General features: G+C 41.7%; 1 protein-coding gene across 1 annotated transcript in view; it reads left to right on the forward strand.

Annotated features, from left to right (window-relative positions):
- BICC1 (BicC family RNA binding protein 1) overlaps positions 1 to 12029 on the forward strand; it is a 125257-nt gene extending 113228 nt beyond the window's left edge. Inside the window, exons 16-21 of the mRNA XM_032231947.1 lie at positions 215 to 254; positions 2246 to 2400; positions 3649 to 3802; positions 5651 to 5811; positions 7983 to 8082; positions 9549 to 12029. Coding sequence (XP_032087838.1) covers positions 215 to 254; positions 2246 to 2400; positions 3649 to 3802; positions 5651 to 5811; positions 7983 to 8082; positions 9549 to 9679 — 741 coding nt within the window. The 3' untranslated portion in view covers positions 9680 to 12029. The remainder of the gene's footprint in view (positions 1 to 214; positions 255 to 2245; positions 2401 to 3648; positions 3803 to 5650; positions 5812 to 7982; positions 8083 to 9548) is intronic.
- The last annotated feature ends 7341 nt before the right edge of the window (positions 12030 to 19370 follow it).

A 19370-nucleotide genomic window follows, 5' to 3' on the forward strand; every position in this document is an offset into this window, starting at 1 on the left:
GACATTGCAGCCCTAATTAGCTGGTTTTAAACGGGAGTTTTAAGTATATCAAAGGTTCATCGGACTGGGGGCACATAGTTGGGTGGTGCCAAGGGTTCCTCCGAGAGAAAGTGATGGATCCTGGTCAAAGCCTTTGTGGCATGTGGAGAAGAGTGTAGGCATGACATTTAGCAAGGACAGTGATTAAGTTGCCTTCTCTGGGTTTCCTTTCTAGGCATTTGACTACGAACAGAAGAAGCTACTGGCAACCAAAGGTATGTGGGACAACGGTGACTTGTAGCATGTTTCTGTTTGTAAGCAGAGTGATGAAGGAGGCTGCACTCGCCCTCCCCCTGCCACCCATTCCCTTCTGCCCTCGGCTTGGGCTCTGTCATTGTTCCAGTGGAGAAACTGTAGCTTAGACAACATGTTTTGCAATCCAACTGGTCTTTGTTCCTTTTCTTCCCCTTGAAAGGCTCCTGGGGTTAAATTTTCTGAGCAAACAGGATCTCTTTTTATCTTCCTTTTTATGGGGCGATGATCAGAACATTTACCCTGCCTGTTACAGGACTATTTGGAATGGAATGGAATAGAGTAGGGTAGAGTAGAGTAGAGTAGAATATGGAATAAGAAGAGAAGAGAAATGAAGCAGAGCAGAACAGAATACAATTGAATTACATTAATCACCATACATTAAAGTGAAATTTAATTGCATTCAACTCTAAAAAAATAATAATCCTATTTCTATTTGCCTTTTTCACTTTTCAAAAGGCCCAGGTTTTGGGAGTTGTTTTTCTCTTGTGTTAAGCAGTGCATATCACTTGTGTATATCACAAGTGTTGCCACTCGGGAGGGTTGAAAGATTTATGCAACCACCAATGGTGGGGTTCAAATATTTTTGCTACCGGTTCTGCGGGCGTGGCTTGGTGGGCGTGGGCTGGCTTGGTGGGCGTGGCTTGGTGGGCGTGGCAAGTGAAGGTTACTGCAAAATCCACATTCCCTCCTGATCAGCTGGGACTCGGGAGGCAGAGAATAGATGTGGGTGGGGCCAGTCAGAGGTGGTATTTACTGGTTCTCTGAACCACTCAAAGTTTCTGCTACCTGTTCTCCAGAACTGGTCAGAACTCTGTTATTCACCATCCACAAAGACAAACAAGGTTTCAGGCTGACCAATTTCTTCATTTAGTTGGCACATTCCAGATAGGTGCACATCAGCATGTTGTATGTATTTTTGACTCATTAAAAGAAAAGAATCAAGAAAGTCACAGAAAGATGAGGTGAGTATGATAGAAAACACTGTGCCCTGTGGAGTGTGCCAATTATGCCCTCCTTCAATACCTTCAACCCGCAGAGGCCTCATAGAAGCCTTGTGATGTGCATCTCGGTGTACAGATTTAATGGTTATATAATTCAGCTGGCCCCAATGGCATCATTGCAATGATATTGTGAACCATTTGATGCCATTCTGATGTCCTTGTGGTTTGTAACAGATGCCTTAAACTCCCTCCTTAGGTTTCCTGCAGCCATCAAACATGAAGGCATGCAGCAAGATGCAGGTTTCAAGTACTCTATTTTTGAAAAGGGAGTGAGGTTGTTTTTGGTCTAAACAGATGCATTCTTCCATTTTTATAACACAGAGTTCATCCTATACTTATCCTCTTCTTGGCTAGCAAAATCCTTCCATCAAATATTTGCTCGACAGTTTGCCCCTATGCTTCTGGGCTTGTTCTCTGCTTCTTGCTTGAAATTGAGATAAGAAATAAAACAATAACAAAAGATCCTCGACTTCCTTTTCTTTTTTTAAATGCAGCTGCTCCATCTTGCCGCATTCTACATTTGAAAAGCTTTAGGTTTCTTCCTACTTCTGAAGATTTCAGGTTTCTCTTTTCCGTCTTCTGAAACTTCAGAACGACTCTTCTGGCTTTATAAAAATATTGATCTAAATTAGCTTCCAAACTTACCTTCATGTAATTTATAGGAATTAATGTACTTTGTGCGAGCAAATACGTATGCAATGTGTAGAAATAGGTACAGTATACGCTCTTCAGACCACATCACATATTAGCATAATCTTCTCTTGCTGCACGTTCAGAAATATAAACTGAAATATGAAGTGGCCCTAGCAAGTTTAAAACATTTGAAAAGTGGTAAAGCAGAGTGGAAGATTTTCTGGGTCTGATCATCTCCTGCCTAAAGAATTTTGGCTGCTTTTTATGGGGAAAAAAAGATACTGATGCTTATAAATATGCTTCCTGCCCCCTTAAAGCTATGCTGAAAAAGCCTGTTGTTACGGAGGTGAGAACTCCCACCAACACCTGGAGTGGGTTGGGCTTTTCCAAATCGATGCCAGCCGAAACAATTAAGGAGCTGAGGAGGGCCAACCACGTAGCCTACAAACCATCTATGTCGACAACCTATGAGGTATGCACAACTGCAGTGTGTGCTAGGCATGAAAAAAGAAGAAATTTGAGGTTTTCGGTCTGAACTTTGAGCTGATTAGGTCTGAGGTTTGCTGCTGGGACTTCCAAGGTCCCCTCTGACAAAGATGTCTTTGCGTGACTCCTCCAGGCCTTCATGAAACTGCGGGTTGTGTTAACATTTTTGTATGCATGCGGGAGGCAATCTTCATTCATTGGATTTTGTTTATGCCATAAATATCTCAGTTTCGTGTTATCTTCCAGAAAATTTTCTCTTTCTCCTTAGGAGTGTATTAGTGGACACACACACACACAAACACACACTGTGTGTGTGTTTGTATATGTGTGTGTGTGTGTGTGTGTAGACTGTATCTGAGTCACTTGGCTAAAGTCCCAGGATCAAGCCGCAGCCTGAGTCCTCTGCTCTGTAAGCTGTTTTTTTTTTCAGAGATTGATGTTTTTCCTACACTTGAAACATGTGGGAAAAATAATTTCTAAACAACAAAAACAATCTATTCTTTTGTTTTCCCTGCTTGCATCAGGTTGTTTTCAGAGCCGTCCACGGTCTTAAAAAAAATGATCCATCTGAATTGGGACAAACCTAGCAGGACACAGTGTGCCACAGATGACGAGTTAACATTAATTTGCTTTGATGACACAAATTAAGTGTTGCCAATGTAATTCTTTATTTGTGTATGCCTTTCCCTAAAGGACTCTAGGACTTCTATGACAAGAGTAATTCTTTAACAAAATATTTATTTTTATTTATTTTTTATTTGTCAACAAGTACAAGGAAAAGTATGAAAACACATGAAAAATGGCACAAATAAATGGATAAAAATAAGAAAACATAGCCATAAACACATACAAAGAGTACATATAAATGGGGACAGTAGGACAGGGACGGTAGGCACACTGATGCGCATATGCACTCCCCCTTAAGGACCTCTTAAGAAACACATAAGGTCCACTGTAGACAGCTTAAGGTCAAAGGAATGGGGGTTAGAGGAACTAACAACAGGATCAAGTAGGGTGTTCCACACATTCACTACTCTATTGCTGAAATCGTTTTTCCTGCAGTCAAGATTAGAACAGATTACATTTAGTTTGTATCTATTGATAGCCCTTGTGTTATTGCAGTTGACATTGCTCATTGATTTTATGGGCTGCAACATTGGCACCATGTCCTTGAGTACAGCCAAGTTGACAGTATCTCCACATGTCATACCTCTTCCTGCTGACTTCCTTGCAGGGTTCCTCCATGTCTCTCTCCCGATCCAACAGCCGGGAACACCTGGGGAGCGGGAGCGATTCCGATAACTGGAGAGATCACAATGGCATCAGTTCAACTGCTCCGGGCGACTTTGTTTCTTCCATCAGCAGCCCTAAACGGAAACAGAAATCAAGTAAGGATTTATCCCGTTGGTTAGGTCAGAGTTCTCATGCAGAGCTACTGATTTGAATAAAAGTTAGCTCCAGTTTGGTTTAGACCAGGGGTGTCCAAACTTGGGAACTTTAAGACTTGTGGACTTCAATTCCCAGAATTCCCCAGCCAGCCATGCTGGCTGAGGAATTCCGGGAGTTGAAGTCCACAAGTCTTAAAGTTCCCAAGTTTGGACACTCCTGGTTTAGACAAACCAAGGTCAGTTAGTTGCATCAAGCTATAATTATCAATGATAGGCTATCAGAATAGAATAGAGCTGGAAGGGAACTTGGAAGTCTTCTAGTCCAGTCCCCTGCTCAAGCAGGAGAACTTATACTATTTCAGATAAGTGGCTGTCCCGTCTCTTCTTAAAAAACTCCAGTGATGGAGCTTCCATGATTTCTGAAGGCAAGCTGTTCCACTGATTAATTGTCCTCACTGTTAGGAAATTTCTCCTTAATTCCAGGTTGCTTCTCTCCTTGATTAGTTTCCATCCATTGTTTCTTGTCCAGCCCTCTGGTGTTTTAGAGAATATTTTTTTCCAAAGAATTTTTTTTTATTCTCTTACATACCATTTTAAGTATACATTCACATAATTGTTGTTGTTCTTTACATTTATCATTCTTATGCATTTATTATTCCATTTAGTAGGTTATAATGTAGAGTTTGTGTTGCTTTATTTGCCATCCCTTCCTCCTTTTGTAATACCTCCTTGTTTTCCCTTTCTTTTCTCCCTCCCTTCTCTACTTTCTTCCTTCCTCCTCTCCTTCTCCTTTCTTCTTCTCTTACCTTTCTCCTACTGCTTCCTCTTCCCTCTCCTACCCTCTCACCTCCTCTTTCTCTCCCTTCCATCCTCCTCTCCTTACCTCTTTCTTCTTTCCCCCGTTTTCCTTTCCTTCTCTCCTCCTCTCTCCCTTTCTTTTTCTATTATTGTTAGTGTATATTTCAAAACTTTGGAGAATAATTTGACCCACTCTTCTTTGTGGCAGCCTCTCAAATACTGAAATACTGCTATCATGTTTCCCCCAATTCTGCTACATCCTATCAGAAACATTAGAGAGTTGGTGACAATAATAGCTTGGTGTCACATTTCTTCCCTCTGTGATGACTTTGTTTCTTCTTCTATATGTCCAAATGTCATAATATAATTTTATTCTCCCAGGCCACATAACAAGAGATAGAATTGGCTAGGGTGCCCCAAAGCAGTGCCCTCCACGTTTGAGATGGCATGCAATATTTGCCTTACTTTGACCAATATTTATTGTGTTCTATTTCCAAGAAAATAAAGATGAAAATGCTTGGTAATCCAACATCAGGCAGAGATTTAGTTGAGATGTCCTTGGTGCTCTCTGAGTTTGCTTGTTTTTTTGCAGACATTTCATTACTCTAACTAGCTAACATCATCAGTGATCACTGATGATGTTACCTAGTTAGGATAATGAAATGTCTTCAAGAAAACAAGCAAGCTAGAGAGCACCAAGGACCCCTCATTTGAACCCTGAGCTATAAATATTTGTAGATTTGTAGATTTATTTATTTATAGGCCGCCCTTTTCCCTGAGGGGACTCAGGGCGGCTTACAATCAAAAAAGGAAGGGGGGTGTAGGACAATACCAAAAAGAAATGTGCACAAAGTAAATTTGACAGTAAAACTCAACATTCACTCAACATTCGGGAGGGGCAAAAATAAGATTATCCCCTATTGTCCTTTAGAGATTCAATTCAGTACTTCTTGGCAGTTTGCAAGCACCAGAACTTAAGCAGATGAAGGGGCTCCTCGGCCTAAAGCAAACTCAACCTAACTAGAAGCTTGTTGTCTCTTGAACATCTAGGCGAGCATTATCTCAGCAGTAGCAACTACATGGATTGCATCTCCTCCCTGATTGGAAGCAACGGCTGTAACCTGAACAGTCTGTTTAAGGGATCTGACCTACCTGAGTTATTCAGCAAACTGGGCCTGGGTAAATACACAGACATATTTCAGCAACAAGAGGTCAGTGTTTGTGAAAGGTTTGGTGATGGTGATGGTTCCTTGTAGACTATTTTGATTGCTTTGCTCCCATCTGTGGCACTTTTATTGATAATCAATGTCAGAGTTTGCTGCATACATTCAAATCCTGAAGCACCCACAGATAACTGATCCAGCAGGATTCATTAACTTCTTTATTTACCTAAGAATAGATGAATAACTATTCATCTATTCTCAGGCAGAGCTTTTTTGCAGTCTTTAAATAAGCTACATTGATGAACTGTTCCATCTTTTAAACTCAAGATGATATCAGCCATTGCTTTGTCATGCTGCCTCTGAACAGCAGCTGTAAAAAACCTGTGGTGGATTTACAACAATATTCCACAGCTTCTTAGCCTTCAGGAAACATTCCATCTTTGAAGCCCAAATAATATAGTTCTTCTGTCCTAAACAAGGCACAGAGCTTTCCTTAAATTCAACAGCAGCCATCCTGCAATCTTTCTCTGCCTGATTTCTCTTTCTAAACACAGGTAGTCCTCAGCTTAAATACAATTCAGTATTCTGTGTGCTTTGGGCCTATAACCTGTCAGAGTTTGTTGCATACATTCAAATCCAGAAGCACACACAGATAACTGATGTAGCAGGATTTATTAACTTCTTTCTATACATAAGAATAGATGAATAAATGTACAATACCAACAGGTGGTTCTTCCAAGTAAAGACAAGGCAGGAGAGGCACAGGCAGACAAAAGCAGCTAGTTTCATTTCAGCAGACAAGCCCAGACATACTGCTAGTTTCTGTTTCAATTCTTTGCACAGACTCAGATCTATTTAGCTCCCATTGGCTGACTTATTGCTGTGCCTATTCACTGGTTGACCTTGTTTCCATGTCTCCATTCAGTCCCCATTGGCTGATCTATTCCAGTCCATGAATATTCATACTCTGACAATCAAGACCACATATTCATTCTTTGGCTGTAGGAATAGTTAGCTTCAGCCCTCGATGTTTTTGAAGTGCTATGTTGAGAGAGCCAGTTCTGCAGTCTCAATCCAATTTCTGTGGTTTGTAATCATATCTAAAAAAAACTAGCTCTCTGAAGGAATGGGAGTCTGATTTGGATATTATCAGCAAACCCATTACTCACTGCTTGGGAAATACTAATCAGAGCATCAAATGATCTTGATGATGTGAAGTCCAACCACTCAGAGTTACCTTGTGATAAGGCAAGCAGTCAATAAGTTTAATAAATAAATAAAAGCAAATATATAAGACTGGTGGCCAAGAAATGATCAGAATAGGATACCTCAATGGGACTGCAGAAAAAGTATGGAATTTCCGGTGAATCTTCACACTATGTGTTAATTCACTCAGTTATATTCACTGATAGAGAGATAGTTGAAACATTCTATGCATATGCAAACATACGTGCAGACATGTGAGGCACAAGTATGTGTTTGTATATACTGACACGCCAGAATAAAAATTAATATGACTTTGTTATACGTTTTTCATCTGATGTGATTTCTTTGACTTTTAAAATCACTGTTCCAAAGAGAAATGCAATTATCTAATATTTTGCAATACCAACACAACAATCAAATTAATTTTCTGTATTACAGTAGTTCATCAGCCTTGGGACATACAGACAATTAACCTGTGGGCATAAAGGAATACCAATAATGGCTCAGTAATTTAAAAATTTGTTCAGAAACTGTCATAAATAACTAAAAGGGATTGTCTTTCAGAAAATAATGTACATTAATTCACTGGCAACAGCTCGGAAAAGATCCAGATATTTTCAATTTATATAAACTAATTTTAGAACACAGTAACATCTTTCAAATTGTTCTGCCAGCCATTTTTTTATGACTCACCAAACGAGATTTGAAGGAATTCTATGCCATGAAGGAATTCCAAGGTGATTCATTTGGTTGAGCTCCTAAATCCTCTTCTATTATTTATTTAGGCTGTCAAAATAATCTGTTGCATTTGTTATAAAAATGTTGCTCCTTTGATTTTAACGTGCTTTGTATGTTGTTAATAGACGTAATTACCATGAACTGAAATAATGGTTTGACTTCTTTCCTTTGTTACCAATTTGTGTACAAAAATATATTTAGCAGAATGTTCTCCCACAAAAGCCCTCTCGGTGGAAGAGCATCTTAGAGTATGGTGTTGTTGTGTTTTCTCCTAGATTGATCTTCAGACGTTCCTCACGCTAACAGATCAGGATCTGAAAGAGCTTGGAATTACCACTTTTGGTGCACGAAGGAAAATGCTTCTGGCAATCTCAGGTAAAGGAAAATCACTAGCTTGTGCAGTTTCTAAGAATTCTCTTCTTTTTTCTTGACAGGGGAATGTCTGTTTTCAGAAACTAAAAGTACCCCTATGTGTAGCCATATTCTTGTCCACCCTTATTCTGCCAGCCTTAATTTCTCTCTGTGTCCTCGTAAATCCACTCATGTATCTTTCAATCTGAGATCCATTGATTTCCCTGGGAGTTACTTCTGGTAGGTGAAGTTAGAAATTCTATTAGGTTTCGCCTACCATAAGATTGTAACACACAGTGGCTCAGTGATGCAGTGGCTCAGTGGTTAAGACGCTGAGCTTGTCTATCAGAAGGTCAGCAGTTCAGCGGTTTGAATCCCTAGCACCTCATAACAGGATGAGCTCCTGTTACTTGTCCCAGCTTCTGCCAACCTAGCAGTTCAAAAACATGTAAAATGCAAGTAGAAAAATAGGGACCACCTTTGGTGGGAAAGTAACTGTGATCCGTGGGCCTTTAGTCATGCTGGCCACATGACCACGGAGACATCTTCGGACAGCGCTGGCTCTTCAACTTAGAAACAGAAATGAGCGCTGCCCCCTGGAGCCAGAAATGACTAGCATACATGTGCAGGGGAGCCTTTACCTTAACATCAATGATGATTTATAGTCAGGGACATGCAAAACCCCATAAGGAAGCCCATGTCTTTATAGGGTCCCCTTGAAGAGAGACAGGTATATCTCATGTGCTGGCAGCTTGATGCCTCTTTCATTTTAAACCAAAACAATTGTCTCAATAAACCTGTGACAGATCTATTGCCTTTCATGACCCAAATCTATCCTAAATTATTTTACATCTTGTGTGGGTACTGTGGTAGAATCTCCAGCTAGAGAGGAGGGAGGTGTTAAGAAGGGACCAAGCTTGGAGTCTTGGCATTGCAGAAAATAGCACCGGTCTGAGCTCCTCCAGATTCCCTGAAGCTTTATGTGACCATTCCCAAGGGAATGCAGTCACTCGGGTGACATTCTTGTAACACAGGTGCCTAGCAATAAAGCTTCTGCTTGAGGCTATTCACAAGTGGTTCTCATTGAGGACCACAGAGAATCCGACTGGATGAGCCATAGTGACCAAGTGGTTAAAATGCAATATTGCAGGCTGCCTCTGCTCATTGCCAGGAGTTCTATCCTGATCAGTTCAAGGTTTACTCAGCCTTCTGTCCTTCCAAGATCAGTAAAATGAGGACCCCAGATTGTTGAGGGCAATAAAGCATATTGTAACCTGCTCAGAGAGTGCTTTAAGGCATTACAAAGTGATATATAAGTCTAAGTACCATTGCTATTGCTATTGCTTGCACCCGACAGGTGCATATTGCATTTGATTGGACTTAGTTTCCCTGGTCTATGAAATAGTAAAAATGCCTCCTGCTAGATTGCATTTGGTGTCCAAATTTTGAAGAGAAGCTTCTCTTCTCTCTCCTCTCCACTCCCCACACAGAACTGAACAAAAACCGAAGAAAACTCTTTGAACCCTCCAATGTCCGAGCCTCATTTCTGGAAGGCGGCGCTAGTGGACGGCTGTCTCACCAATACCATTCGGACATTGCCAGCGTGAGCGGTCGTTGGTAGCAGGAACAGGAGGCTTTTACAGTTGACTGCACAACTCCATGGATACGGCAATCCTGTGGACCATCACCACTGCACACCACCCTCTGCACTTGGGAGTTTAGGTACCAAGGACCAAAGTCTTTTTTTTTTTTGCACAACTTCCTGTGGCGAAAGAAAGAGAGAAAGAACACTTGTCTGTCTTTCCACGCACCCAATGTGGATTACGCCTTACTCTTCTAGATTGGACAGAATTTGCAATAATATTGGGGGGGGGTTGGGGTGTTTGGTATTTTATGACTTATAATAACTATATTGTATGCACTGAATGGATTTTTTAAAAACTTTTTTGAATAGAGAGTGATGGGCAGGGATGCCAGAGGGGGTCATTGCTTATGGGTTTTTTTTATCAAGGAAATTTCTGGTACTGCTTAATAATTAATAGAGGTCTTTCTGCACTTTATGTGTTCGGATTGCTTTTCCTGTGGAAATTTTTATTACTTTCCTCTAATTTCCATGGGAAAAAAAAAGATTACGGTAGTGGCGCTAACCAATGTTTGCCAGGTGCATTCCACTCCAGGTGAAAAGGCTCCCCCCCCCCATAAAAGGTACTAACGAGTTGAAATGTAGAGAGGATGGTGATGGTTTTATTTAGACAACTGTAGGGAATTTTCCCGTAATCAGTTCTATGAAGAGGAGTCTGCAGCCTCCTTTGGAAGGAAGTCTTGAGAAATGTTTGCGACTGAGTTTGCCCGCTGCAAACCAAGCAGTGAAAGACCAAAACAGAGTGTGTTGCCATCGCTAATCCTAGTTAGCTGCTGCCTTCAATGCTAAACCGGATTTTAATGATGATCTCAAACCAAGGACTGTTTTTAGTATAAACTGCCACTAAAGGACACTTTATTTATAGCAAACGTCTTATTTTTAGAACCTGTACACTTAGAGCGCATAAGAAATTAAACTGATTCTACTAAAGAGTTTATGGTAGAGGAACATGAAGCATATCTCTAGGCCCTTCATTCATTTGAACAGAGCATACATTTCATTTGACAAGACTTGTCTCTATTCCCCTACGGGACATTGCTGACATGATTCTCCCATTTAAGAGCTGGTCAGGTTGTGACATCTGCCTCCTTGACTTAAGTCCACGATTGTCTGCCACCAAGGTTTTGAGTTGGGCTACTTCCAGAACTCTGTATTTGAGCAAAGAATTTGTGGGATGTCTTGGTAGGGCAAACAGTGATGTTCTCACCTTGTAAAAGATCTAGAAATCCAATTATATTGTCTCTGTCAAATGATTTGGTATAAATTTATGAAGGATGAAATGAAGTTGCCTCTCAGTGATGCAAAATGATGTTTCTGAACACGAATTTATCAATAGAAGAAAAACAACATTCCCATTGCATATATTGTGAATTACTTGTACTGTAATTTTTCCTTTTTTTTATTTATGTACAATGTACAAACCCTTTAGGGTGGAGGCAAACCACTCTCCAGAAAGGCATTAACAATTACCATGGTGGTTTTTAAATATATATATATATATGTATAGATAAATATGCAACATAGAGGTGAGGAAGTGTTTTGACACTTTTTGTGGATATATTTCATTTCCGTCATGAAGGAGACACCAACACAAAGGGAAGATTAGAAAGGTGAAAGCTTAGTTAAAATTAGAAAATAATAATCAGCTGTACGTCAGAATTCATTTTAATCACAACCTATGACATCTCAACAGCTTCTCACTCCTGCTGAAATAGCTGCTGATATTTCTCTGATTTTTGGGAAAAAAACGGCCGGATGAGCACAGCAAGTGCTTTTTCTCAGTCTGGAGTTGTGCATTATTCAGGAAACAAATATTGGGTTTTTTTTTCTTTTGAAACATAGTCTGTCTGTCAATTTGTACATAATGGAGGTCCAGATATTTTCAAAGAATGCTACGTGTTTTATCGTGGCTGCTCCCTTCGGTGGGAAACTCGGCATTGTGTTGTGAAGCACAGCCCTTGTTGTTAGAAGTTCAGGACCTCGGGAGGTGGTGAAGCATTTCACCCCATGTGGAAAACTAACGTTGTTTAATCTGTGCCAGAGTGATTCAGTTGAGTCTTTTGGTTTACGTTGAGACCTAACCCACAATGTATTCCACTGGAGATTTCTCTCTCTCTCTCTTGGATTTTGTGATATTTTCCCCCCCAGTTTGAACTCAAATGGCCGAATGCTTTGATAGTGATACCCTTGGAAGACGCATTTAAGCTGCAGTGGTCTATACTGAAGCAAAGAATGTCTGAGATATAACGGGAATAAGAAATTCCCCTTCCACTGAGACACCCACCCACATACCCCACTGGGAAAGCAAAACTTTGTTACTCATTTGGATTCCACGAGAGGAGAAAAAATGGCAACGCAACATTCAGTATTGTCAGTATTGTATTAATGCACAAAGAGTACCGAAGCATTCGTTTTAAAATATTGTGCCTTTATAGCGACCAGTTATCTGTAAATATAGAGCAGATACAGATTGTATTTGGGGAGGGATGGATCCTTTTTAGTGATTTTTTTTAAAGGTAAATAAATAAATAAACTATGGAATGAAACATTTACAAATGGAGAATTTCAAACTAATCAAATGTTACATGAAAGAATAAATTTATATAACCCTTGTTACATTGCTGGTTAAATGAAGTCTGGTTTTATTTCTAAACATGTTACTTAACCGGAATGATTGCTCTAAACTAAAGACTACAAGAGTGAGGTGGCTCACTTTTTCCTTAAGCTAAGATAGTGATTGTAAAGGGAAGTCAGGAAGAGCAGTGGGATCTCAATTATTTTTTTTCCTGGATTAAGGTATGTATTCTGTGAAGCATTATGTCAATATTTTTCTGTTGCCATGGTGGCGTGGAGTGCTTGGGTGCAGTTCCTTCTCTTTTATGCATGGCATCTAGTGCTACCAAAACAACTGGAAGTACAATGACACCCCACTCCCCCAAATTTCCAAATGCAGACGTAGGGATTGCATAGCTCAATGCTATGAACAACAGTTGCAGGAACAGTTAGCATGGCTAGTTTAGTGAAGAGAAGGACCAGGGGAAGACAGGATAGCAGTCTTCCAATATTTGACGGGCTGCCATAGAGGGGAGGGGGTCAAACTGTTTTCCAAAGCCCCTGAAGGCCAGACAAGGAACAATAGATGGAAACTGACCAAGGAGAGTTTCAACCTAGAAATAAGGAGGAACTTTCTGACAGTGAGAACAACCAACCAATGGAACAGAAGTCGGAAGTTGTGGGAGCTTCATCACTGGAAGCTTTCAAGAAGAGACTGGACTGCCATTTGTCAGGAATGGTGTAGAGTCTCTTGCTTGAGCAGGGGGTTGGACTAGATGGCCTATAAAGTCCCTTCCAACTCTGTTAATCTGTTAATGCTTCTTCTTTCCTTTCCCCAAAACACCTTTCTTTGGAAAGTGGCCTTGAAATTGACACGTCTCTTTAATGTGATTTGGGTACTATAAATTAAGATCACCTCTTTGCTCACATTAGTTGGGGAGCCCGTGTTGACAATGATGCATGCCTCTAATTAGTTGTGCTGGAACTGAGACATGGACGAAATGGATGACGGGTATTGAAGTTTTGATTCCATTGAGCTATGCAGATGTCTCCAGCACTGTCTTGCTGTCTCTGGTGCAAAGTTCTTGAGAAGAGGGGGAAATTAGATCTCTGTTTTCCCTTCCCAGGAATTGTGAGTTAAGACCCACGTACTGGTAGCCTCTTCGGCAGAAAATTGGGATACTAATAAAAATAATGAATAGAATATCTGAATTCGAGAAAGATAATTCAGAGATTGAAGGTTTGCAAAAAGCTAAAATTTAAACTGAGTTTTGAAGTCTTTTCAAAGATTGCCAGTTGATTTATTTTCATCAACGTCGCCAATGACTTTTCAGCCCTGTTAAAAAGTGATGGAATTGTCATTCCTGCTAAGATGTAAAACATAGAAACAAGCAGCATGAAAGTGCAAAAATCAAATCAACATGCAAAAAATGAATTTCTGCACAGAAGAAGCGATGCTGTGCAATAAGCAGACACTTAAAGAAAAGATTGTCCAACTGGAATGATTACTTTCAAACAGTTGCTCAAAGGTTGGAGTTGCATCTGAAGAAAGAAGGATCTCCCCAAAATGCCAAAAGACATCAGGGCAAAACTTGGGTCATTGAAGGCGAAAAGAAAATCAGGGTGTTTGACTTTGGGGCAGAAACAAAAAAAATTCAGTGGGATCAGATCAATTTAGTTTTAGCTGGAAATCACTTAAATACAACTACATAGGTTACATCCTATGCAATTAATTTTTAAAAAATCCCTTTTCTAAAACTTGTAAAATTACTGTTTGATGGTACTCTGTGGTGGGACACAGCCTAAGGCTTGAAGTATCTCAAGTGTCCTTTTCCTTTTCAGTGCAAACCTTATACATGCAGAATTCAAAATACAATTGAGCTTTCTTTCCTTCCTTCTCCTCTCCCACTTTTCTCTTTCTTTTTCTTAAATTTATATTGCCGCCTATTCACCCATGGCAACTCAAGGCGGCTTACAGAATATAAACCACATCTAAAAACAGTAAAACTAATCAAAAATCAAATAAATTAATGTAATAAAATCACCTCCCGCCCCAGCAACAGCCAATCACATGATCCATTTAATGGGTTCCATCCTGCTCTGTGTTCTCCAGGCCCTTTGACTGAACCAGGTCTTCAGCGCCTTCCGGAAGACAATTAGAGGGGGGTGCATTCTAATCTCTTGGGGGAATGATGTTCCAGAGAGAGGGAGCCACCACTGAGAAGGCCCTTCTTCTGGGTCCCACCAAGTGTATCTCCCTCAGGGATGGGACCCGCAGCATTCCCAGCCTCCCCTCTCTGATGGGTCAGGTAGATGTGACCAGCAAGAGACGGTCCCTCAGATAACCTGGTCCCAAGCCACGAAGGGCTTTAAAGGTGACAACTTTTGCACCCAAAAGCAAATCAGCAACCAAGGAATCCCGCAGGAGAGGGGATACGTGCACACCAAGGTCTGCACAAAACCATGCAGGCCACTGCATTTTGCACCAACTGGGGCTTCTGGATGCTCTTCCAGGGCAGCCTCATGTAGAGCATGTTGCAGGAGTCAAGACAGGAAGTTCCTGTCTTAAGGACCATTCAGATGAGAAATACAAGCTGGAATGGAGAAGATGGATTGATTATATTCAGAATAAATATGGGACTAAGAAACTCCAGATAGCTTATGAGTGAATGAGCAAGGAATGATACAACTTGTTTAAAGTTAGCTTTATAAAAGGCGAGTTAAAGTACAAGTGAGGGATGATTCTAAAGTCTGTTAGTTTATTTTAGAATATGGTTGTTAATGTTTATACCCTATATTTGCTTTGGGAGGTTGGGGGGGGGAGGTTGGGGGGGATGGGTTCGGGGGGGAGGTATATATCTGTAAAAAAAATTAAAACTTTTAATAAAAAAAGACAGGAAGTCTTTTTCCTTCCTCCCTCCCTCCCTTCATTCCCCTCTCCTTCCTTTCTCTCCTTTGTTCTTCCCTCCCTTCCTCCTTTCGTTCCCCTATTTTTCTCTCCTTCCTTTCTCTCCTTCCTTCTTTCATTTTCCCCCTTCCTTTACTTTCTTCTTCTACTCTTTCAGAGAAATAAGGGCTGAACCTGATTCTTCTGAGAAGGTGGGCCAACCTGCATCTGGTGATGCTTTACACAAGGGGCACTAGCCTCATTACCAGGGAAAATATCTACCATCCTATCCGGAATCCAGGAACAGTTTCTTTTTGACTCATCAATTCCCCAAGCTCTTGGTTACACAAATAGTATTCCAATTGCTCCATCCTGAGGTGGAGAAGGGACAAACCCGAGGAGGAGAAATGTTGACATGATATGTCATCTGCCTGTAAGAAGGGTCTGAGCTTTGTCACTCTTGAAATCTTTTTCACGGTCTTGAGTTCCTTCACATGTCTCTGAAAAAGATGCGCAATGCACATTGTGCATTTCAAAGCCACCCAAATGACAGGAGAGCTGATCTCTGGAGCTGTGTGGGAGGATTGTAGCATTTTAATAGCTGAAATGGAGAAGTCACTTTGGGGCATCTGGTAGACATAATCCCAAGAATTCAGGAACCGAGGATTGAATCACAGCTGTCCTCCGTGAAAATTGGCTGCAGATTTCCCAGTTTTTGTTTAATCACTTCTTCATCATATCCTGTCTCCGACCTTTGAATATTAAAAGCCCAAACAGTGTTTGGAACCACACACAACTCCATGGATCTCAGACTTACATAAATACAAGTGATGAACGTGGAGAATTTCCAGATCTGAAAGCAAGTCAAAAGGAACACTTCAGGCTGTGTGTGTGTTTGTGTGTGTGAGTGTGTGTGTGTGTGTGTGTGTGTGTTCAAAGCACACAAAGCAGCAAACACACATCTAGAACTATTCAAGGCTTGGTGAAGAAAATTGATCTGCACTCCTCTCCCAAATTTTAACTTACCTCTTCACCATTGTGAGAAAGGGTAAATGTAAAGGTTCCCCTCACACATATGTGCTAGTTGTTCCCGACTCTAGGGGGCAGTGTTCATCTCTGTTTCAAAGCTGAAGAGCCAGCACTGTCTGAAGACATCTCCGTGGTTATGTGACCAGCATGATTAAATGTTGAAGGTGTACGGAGTGCTGTTACCTTCCCACTGAAGTGGTCCCTATTTTTCTACTTGCATTTTACATGCTTTCGAACTGCTAGGTTGGCAGAAGCTGGGACAAGTCACGGGAGTTCACTCCATTACATGGTGCTAGGAATTTGAACCGTCAAACTGCCGACCTTTCTGATCGACAAGCTCAGTGTCTTAGCCACTGAGCCACCACATCCCATGAGAAAGGGTCATAATGTTAAATGTTTTCACGTGGAGAATCCATGTATGGAAAAGGCAGGCAGCGCTAAAAAGTTCCTTAGGAACTTTAATGTACGTTAAATGTTTTCTTTCTCTCTCATTTCTGCTACTTGCATCATTATATAATAGCTATAGACATTGCAAGTTATTTCTCTTTTTAACCATAATTTTTACTCAAACTTTAAATAAGAATATAGAAGCTAAAATTATTGTAAAGTAAGCAGGAAAAAGTATTTTTTAAAGCGGAGTGGAGGAAAGAGGGGAGAGGAATTAAATGAAAATAGAAAAGAAATACAGAGAAAAGAGCTTTATCTAATGTTATTTATCCAGTGCTGGTTATTTGGTGGTCAGATGACATTTCAATAGATGAGAAAATATATTTCCAAACCACTCAGGAATTATTTGCAAGAAAGATACAGGTGTCAGCATCCCTCCATAATATAATTAGGAAAGAAAGACTCAAAGATTCCATGTGTAGGAAATCAAAAGTACTTTTACTAATTACATATGGCTAGAGAGCGGTTGCATAGCAAAGTCTGGTTAATTAGGCGCGAAAGCAGTTGATATATAGAATAGCCCTTTCCACACCCCCTGGCATCATAGGCCCAGTCCAATCATAAGTCCTTCAAGTGTCAGGTGTGAGATAACTTCAAAAGGCATCATGAAGATGGAATGTCGGTGCCGTTAGTCTAAGCGGGAAAACCCCCACACATGCGTAGTCCGTCCATCCAGAGAACTCCAGAACCTTCCTCCAGCACAATGAGTAACCCCACCCAAAATACCGTGCCCTCCCTCCCCGTTTCATGGCAGCTGAAGCAACAGCAAAGCAGAAGCTGACATCCGGCCATCCCCCGGGAAAAGGCGATCATGCCTAAAAAAAAAAAAATGAAACAAACAGACGAACAACAAAACACAAAAGAAATAGGGAGGGGAAAGAGAAAAATTAAGGCTTGTCAGGATAAGCATCATAAAACTTCTGAAGGAGGCGGGGGGCACGAACATGGGATTTGTCAACCCATTCCGTATGAGAGGGAGGGAAATGTTTCCAAGCCACCAAGTATTGGATGCGATTACGGCGCTTGCGGGAATCAAGAATTTGACGAACTTCAAAATGTTGTTCACCATCAATGAGCAAAGGAGCAGGCGGAGGGTCATCAGGCAGACACAGATGTGAAACCCGGACAGGTTTAATCAGGTTAATGTGGAATACTGGGTGAACCCGGTTGAGGTGCTTGGGTAATTGCAAGCGAACGGAGACAGGATTGATGACCTTCACGACGGGGAACGGACCCACATATTTCGGACCCAACTTTTTGGACTTCTGCGTGGTGTGAAGGAATTTAGTGGACAAATAAACCATGTCTCCCTCCCGGTATTCATAAGGCTGCGTAAGCTTTTTGTCCGCCTGTTTCTTATGGGCACGATGTGCAGCATCCAGAGTTGACAGGGTCAAAGGCCAAATGCGGCTGAGACGGTCACTCCAGTCAGCGACGGAGGGAACTTGGGGCTGGTCCTGAGGCAATTCAGGAATAGGGACAAAATCTTGACCATAGACGACTCGGAAAGGTGTGAACCCCGTGCTGGAATGGACAGAGTTGTTGTAAGCCACTTCAGCGTGGGGTAACAAATCGACCCAATCATCTTGTTGATAATTGATGAAACAACGTAAATATTGTTCAAGAACAGAATTAGTCTGTTCACAGCCGCCATTAGTCTGAGGATAGTAGGCGGAGCTAAGGCCCTGGGCGGAGCCAATACGTTTGAGAAATTCTTTCCAGAAAACTGATGTGAACTGGACACCTCTATCAGAGATGATGCGATCAGGTACCCCATGCAAGCGGTAAATATGGGAAATGAAGAGTTTAGCTAGTGCCTTAGCGGAAGGAATTTTGTGGCATGGCACGAAATGAACCTGTTTGGAAAACAAGTCCATGACAACCCAGATGACGGTGTGCCCCTGGCTCTCGGGGAGCTCAACAATAAAGTCCATAGAAATCTCCTTCCAAGGGGCAACAGGCCAGGCAACAGATTGGAGTAACCCTTGAGGTTTCCCAGGGGGCCGTTTAGCGGCCGCACAAACGGGGCAACTGGCAACATAAAGTTCAATGTTCTTCTTCAAAGAGGGCCACCAGAATTGCCTCTTTACTAAATGTAAAGTTTTAACGAAACCAAAATGACCCGCCAGTTTGGAGTCATGAGCGCGGCGGAGGATCCCGAGATGGAGGGACGCAGGGGCATACAATTTGGCGCCGACCCATGGCAATTCGTCCCTCATAGTGCACTCATCCCGATGCTTTAGGAACCAGTCATCTTGAGGAAGTGCGAGTTTGAGGTCAGAAAGAATGTCTTGAGGCACTTCTACTTTTGCGCGGGCCTGTTGGCGAGTAATGACCGGGGCCGCCAGGCTGGAAGTGGGGACCACTGGTTGTATGATGCTCAGTTTAGAGCAGTTATATTGAGGGAGTCTGGACAAGGCATCTGCCATGAAATTCTTCCCACCTGGGATGTATTTGAGTGTGAAGTTGAAACGGTTGAAATGTTGGGCCCACCGCATTTGTTTGGGGGAGAGACGGCGCGGCGTCCTCAAAGCTTCCAAATTCTTGTGGTCAGTCCACACCTCGAAAGGGTGTTTAGCGCCTTCCAGGAAATGGCGCCACGTGCTCAGGGCCCAACGGACCGCAAATGCTTCTTTTTCCCAAACCGCCCAACGTCTCTCTGTGTCCGTGAGCTTCCGGGAGGTGTATGCGCAAGGTTGTAGGTTACCTTGGTCGTTGGTTTGCAGCAAGACGGCCCCAACGGCGACGTCGCTG

The sequence above is a fragment of the Thamnophis elegans genome, chromosome 15 (genome assembly GCF_009769535.1).
Source record: "Thamnophis elegans isolate rThaEle1 chromosome 15, rThaEle1.pri, whole genome shotgun sequence".
NCBI classification, from domain to species: domain Eukaryota; kingdom Metazoa; phylum Chordata; class Lepidosauria; order Squamata; family Colubridae; genus Thamnophis; species Thamnophis elegans.